Source organism: Cariama cristata, unplaced genomic scaffold (assembly GCF_000690535.1).
Source record: "Cariama cristata isolate BGI_N322 unplaced genomic scaffold, ASM69053v1 scaffold31526, whole genome shotgun sequence".
NCBI lineage: Eukaryota > Metazoa > Chordata > Aves > Cariamiformes > Cariamidae > Cariama > Cariama cristata.
In genome coordinates, this window is record NW_009623173.1 from 1 (window position 1) to 4,878 (window position 4,878).

Consider the following 4,878-nt stretch of genomic DNA (forward strand, 5'->3'; position numbering starts at 1 on the left):
GGAGACTGGTGCAGGAGGCAAGGGGATGGGAAGGGGGAAGGCAAACTGGGTCAGCTCATTCTGTCCATTCCTTCTTGATGGACAGGTTCCACTCCCAGGTGAGATGGTCGTGCTTGTCATCATCCGTGAAGAAGGACTTGTTGTGATAGGTGCCTCGAGCCAGCATACCCTTGGGAGCCTCCTCAATAGGCGTCAGGAATTCATACTCCTCTGGCCGTGGCCCGTAGCTGCCGACCATGAACGTGGCTTTGTCCACTAGGAGAAAACAATCCGCAAGGGATGAGCCCCTCGGGTGGGGAACGATAGAGGAGAGAAGAAGCCACGAGCGTCAGCACAGACCACAGACAGAAAGGAGACCGTGGGGAGAGAATGGGACAGTCCGTGTCAGGAAGGGGAACAGAATCAGCGGAAGAAGTGGGGTAGTGAAGCACAAGGACAGCTGGAAGGGATGGATGGATGGACAGGGAACTTGGCCTGTACCCGCTCAGACGTCTGTGCTGCTGGAAGGGAGCGGGTACACCCAGCGTGTGGCTCAAGATCTCTCTTGAACCCCCGCTACTTCTCCCTCTTGGTGAGAAGACAGCACTTACGGGTGCCGAACGGGACGCTGGAGCCTCAGAGGTGGTTGCGTGCAAAAACGCACAGGTGGGATGCGTGTGTGCAAAAGGGGGCTTTCCTCCGCCTCGCCCAGGCAGGGCAGCGCCGCACAAAGAGGAGAGGCCCTGGGCAATCGCGGGGCTCTGCCCGCGGCGGGCAGCTTCCGAAAGCAGCGCTGAATTTTACCAAGTGCATCTGGAAGAGCTTTCAGGGGGTGGGAAGCTGCACGCAGGCTGAGCCACTCCAGAGGGGAGGTGAAGAGCTCTGTTTGGAGAGGAAATCTGCGGCAAGCGCCATCGAAGCAGTGTCTCTGGGGACTCCGGTGCTGCAGAGAGCGGCGGAGCACACAGACACCAGAGCTGGCTCATGCCAAGTTCCCACAGCCACAGGAAACTCGTGGCCCGGCTGACGCGGCGTGCCGGCTAACGCACTCTGCCGCGGCGGCGCGGGGCGGGGGGCTTGGGACCAAGGGAGGCTCCGTCCCAGCCCAGAGCTGCAGGAACACTCCTCCGAGCAGAGGGAACACGGGGGTAGGAGCAGGGGCGTGCAGGGCACGGAGGGCGCTTACTCACCCTTCACCCCTGTCCGGTAGGTATGCTGCACGTACTTCAGTCCCGACACAATGTCCCTGTTTACCTGCAAGAGACAACCAGAAGTAAGAAGGGGTTTGGTTCTTACCTGCTGGGTTTCTCTCTCCTTACAGACAGACCCGTCTGGGCTCCCTACACCACTGCTCTCAAAGGCTCAGCACGGGACACATCGTGGGGAGTCCTAACACGACTTCTCCATAGGCACCTGGAGACCTACAGCATCCCCCGCGCGTCTCCTGCACTTCCCCATCCTTTCCCCGACTCTGAAGCTAACTGGAGCACATCAGTGAGCTTCACAAGACGGGCTGATGAGGACAAAGAAAAGCGAAGCAGGGAGCTCCCGATTAATAACTTCCATATCGAAAACCAGACATGGGTGACTAGAGTCATCCCTCCAGCACAAACGGGTGGGCAACATTAGCTGAGCACTCCCAGCTGCCCTCTAAGCTCCGTGGGGAGCTGGCAAGTTTCTCCTCAAGACACAGATTTGTTCATAACCTTTCCTCAAATCTCCCATGAATAGCTTGGGTGTCTCCCCTGCTGTCCCCCTCCAGCACACACTGCCTCCCCGCAGCACTACTCCATCTGGAAACAAGACGGGCAGATCCTTTTACATCCCAGGGGAGAATTCACATGGTGCCAGCTCTTACCAGCCTTGGGACGGAGGCAGGGGGTTAGAATAACTTGTCTGGCTCCAGGCGTCTCCTGTCAACAGGGCTCAGATACAGATGGAAATATTCCATAGCACAAAGGAGAGCTGGAGGTGTCTCTGGGGACAAAGTCATCCCTGAGACTGCGAGCGAGCCTCAGAGAGGAAGGGAAATCTTTCCTACAGAACCCACAACACGAACACTTTCCCTCCTCCCTTTCAGGAGAACTATCCCTCATCCCTTTCTGCCTTCCCTGCCAAAGCCAGCTCTGTCTGCAGCAAACGCGCGGAGATGATCGCTTCAGTGATGGAGTTTTCTTCTCAGCTGGGAACAGCAGAAGCGGCTGACGCACTGGTTAATGGGAGAGGGGGAGGAACGAGCCCGTTTGGGTACATCGTGACACAGAAAAACCCGGGTATCTTCAGCCAAATGCTACAGCATCAAATCTTTTTTCTGCACAAATGAAGCCCAGCAATGCAGACTGAACCAGAATCTCACGGAAAGCCATTCTCTCTTCTCCTCTCTGTCCACTTCCACTCTGTGTGAATTAAAGATTTTCTGGTGGCTGAAAAGCCAAGCCAAACTCAGCCAAAACTGCCTGTCTGGCTTCCAAATCACCTGCTGTTCACCGTTGTGGGCAGACAAAAAGCACGCCCTTCCAAGGGCGAGCAAGCAGAAGCAATTCCCTGGAAAGACCTGGTCCCTTGTTGGGTCGGACGGCACCTGAAGCTAGGGGAGCTTCACAAGGGCCCGGCGTTCGGGCAGGCGTGCTGCCCATCTCCAGTCAGGCGGTCGGCTGCCGGGGACCGGCCTCAGCACCTCAATGAGAAGCAACAGGAAGGAAAACAACTCACCCTGAAGTGGATCTTAACTCTGTATTCCACTCCTTCCTTTAAGACGAAGGTCTCTTTCTTGAGTGCTTCAAGGTCACCTGTAAGGAGAGGATCAAGCCGTTAAGCAAGAAGAGACCACACATGGTGGGATGGGGCCGGGATCGGTGTCAGAGGTGAGCATCCCTTCGAAGGACGGCACACCTGCAAAACGAGTGCGCGGAGGTCCGTACAAGCACATACACACCGTGAGAGCACGTACACAGAAATGCTGGGGCGTGCGCACGTGTCTGTGTGCACATCCGTGAAGATAACGCCTAAACACACACAGGTCTGGGCACACACGCACAAAGGCGTCCACGCGCAGACTCCTCGCTGGGCACCCGCGGGAGCGTGTGCATCCTTCCTCCGTGCCAGCCAGCGGAGCGTGTTTTGCAGCTCCCGCCCGGCTTGCGAGGCCGCCGGGGCCCCGGTTTCGGTTGAACAGGAAGCCTCGCGGCTCCTCCGGGCCCAGCTTCCCCCCTCTGCAGAGAAGCCCATATAAGGTGAAGCCTGGTCCTCTCCCCGTGCCCCCGGGAGCCGGAACTGCCCCATTGCTCGATTCTGAGGTTTCAAAACAGCCCGTTACCCAAACACAGGCACGTCCCTTCTGCTCGTGAGGTCTCATTGAAAGGAAGTAAGAAGAGAAGGGAGGAGAAACCCAGGAGCTCCTAGAGCAGTCCAGATGAAAAGACCCTCGACATTTTTCCCTGTTACATCTCCTTTTCTTTTTCACACCTGTATAGCTTAAAATGAGAAACAAGGCTAAGACGCCCTCAGAGTTCCTCTGTAGCATCCCAAGGACCAACTCCCTTCCAATCTGAAGCATGCCAGGGCCTTTGCTCGTTCCCCTTCGTGCCCAAGGACAGAGTCTGTGCCTACCTGTAAGGTCCATAGTGATGGGTCCTGGAGCAGAGTCACATACAAGGGTGAGTCGGGTCACCACCACATTGGGAGCTGTGGGGTCTGCAGGTAGGAAAGTCGGGGGGAAGCTGTCAGCTTGCACAATTAAGTGCAGGGGAGGGGAAGGACGCTGAAGAAACGGCGCTGCGTTCGCACACAGAAACCGCACCTCATGAAACACCCAGGAACGCCAGGCTTCTCTTAGCACCATCGACCACGCATCTACCCGCAGCCTTCCACGTGGATCCCTCCAGCCTCCAGCCCAATACCTACCGGAGGTCTTTCCACTACAGGAGACTCCCCTCTTCAGATCATTCTGAGCAGCAAGACCCCCTTTCAGCGTCGGCTGGTCCCCTCATGTTTCTAACCCCTCAGGAGTCCTCCAAGGCCCACACACCTCCCACCACAAGTCCCTTTCTGACGCCAGCACTCCCTAGCGACCTTACACCTCATGTTCAGAGCATCGTCCCCGCTTCCTTTACATGCGTCTCTCCACCCGCCCATCCCCGGTCCTCCAGCCGCAGCAGTCCACGTGCCTGGGCAAACAAGCTCCCTCCGCTTTCAGACCCCCCGGCCCCATCCCCACAGCACACTGTCGCGATGCATCTCCCCAGTCCCTTCCCATCGGCGTGCCCCAGCCTACCTACTACCACAGGTCCATCTCCCAGCAGGGACTTCTTGTACTTGGCGAGGCTTTCATCATCCTTGTCCAACTCCTGCAGCTCCTGCAGTGTTTTTTGGGGAGGAGGTTTGTAGTTGAGTTTCCCATCCAGCTCATCATCATCTTCCTCCACGTGAGGTTCTTGGGTCTTCTCAGTCATGGTCGCTTGGTCTGGGGAACAGAGGAGGGGACAGTCAATGGGATTGCTCCGGAGGGGGCCGTGTCCCCAGGGGCAGTCGCTCCGGGCACGACGTGGCTCGGTCCCGCAGGCCGGCAGGCACCCGCCCAGCGCTGAACGCAGCGGGATTGTTACAGGCAAATGGCGACGGCGACCGGCTGCGATCCCGACACTGCCGTGCTGATGTTCTGGCTGGAACACAACCCCCCTCTGCCCCTGCTCCTCTCCCTGCAGGCACCACCCGCGCACGCAGACCGACACCATCCTTCCCTCCCGGGGAGGAGGTGCGGGAGCGGAGGCTGAAAGCGGAGTGATTTACAGCCAGGCTGCAGCACGGGCGCTGGCCGGCAACCCTGCAATTACAAGCCACCGTACAAGGTTTCAGCGCTCACCAGCTATCTTGCACAAAGAGCCGCTGCCACACACAGAC

General features: G+C 57.9%; 1 protein-coding gene across 1 annotated transcript; it reads right to left on the minus strand.

The window, feature by feature from the left end:
• On the minus strand, positions 1 to 4,446 carry ARHGDIB (Rho GDP dissociation inhibitor (GDI) beta). Its single transcript, XM_009702636.1, has 5 exons — positions 4,253 to 4,446; positions 3,589 to 3,672; positions 2,692 to 2,768; positions 1,170 to 1,233; positions 1 to 255 (listed from the first exon to the last, which is right to left on the minus strand). The coding sequence occupies exons 1-5, from the start codon at positions 4,428 to 4,430 to the stop codon at positions 56 to 58; spliced, it is 603 nt and encodes a 200-aa protein (XP_009700938.1). The 5' UTR covers positions 4,431 to 4,446; the 3' UTR covers positions 1 to 55.
• Between the last annotated feature and the right edge of the window lie 432 nt (positions 4,447 to 4,878).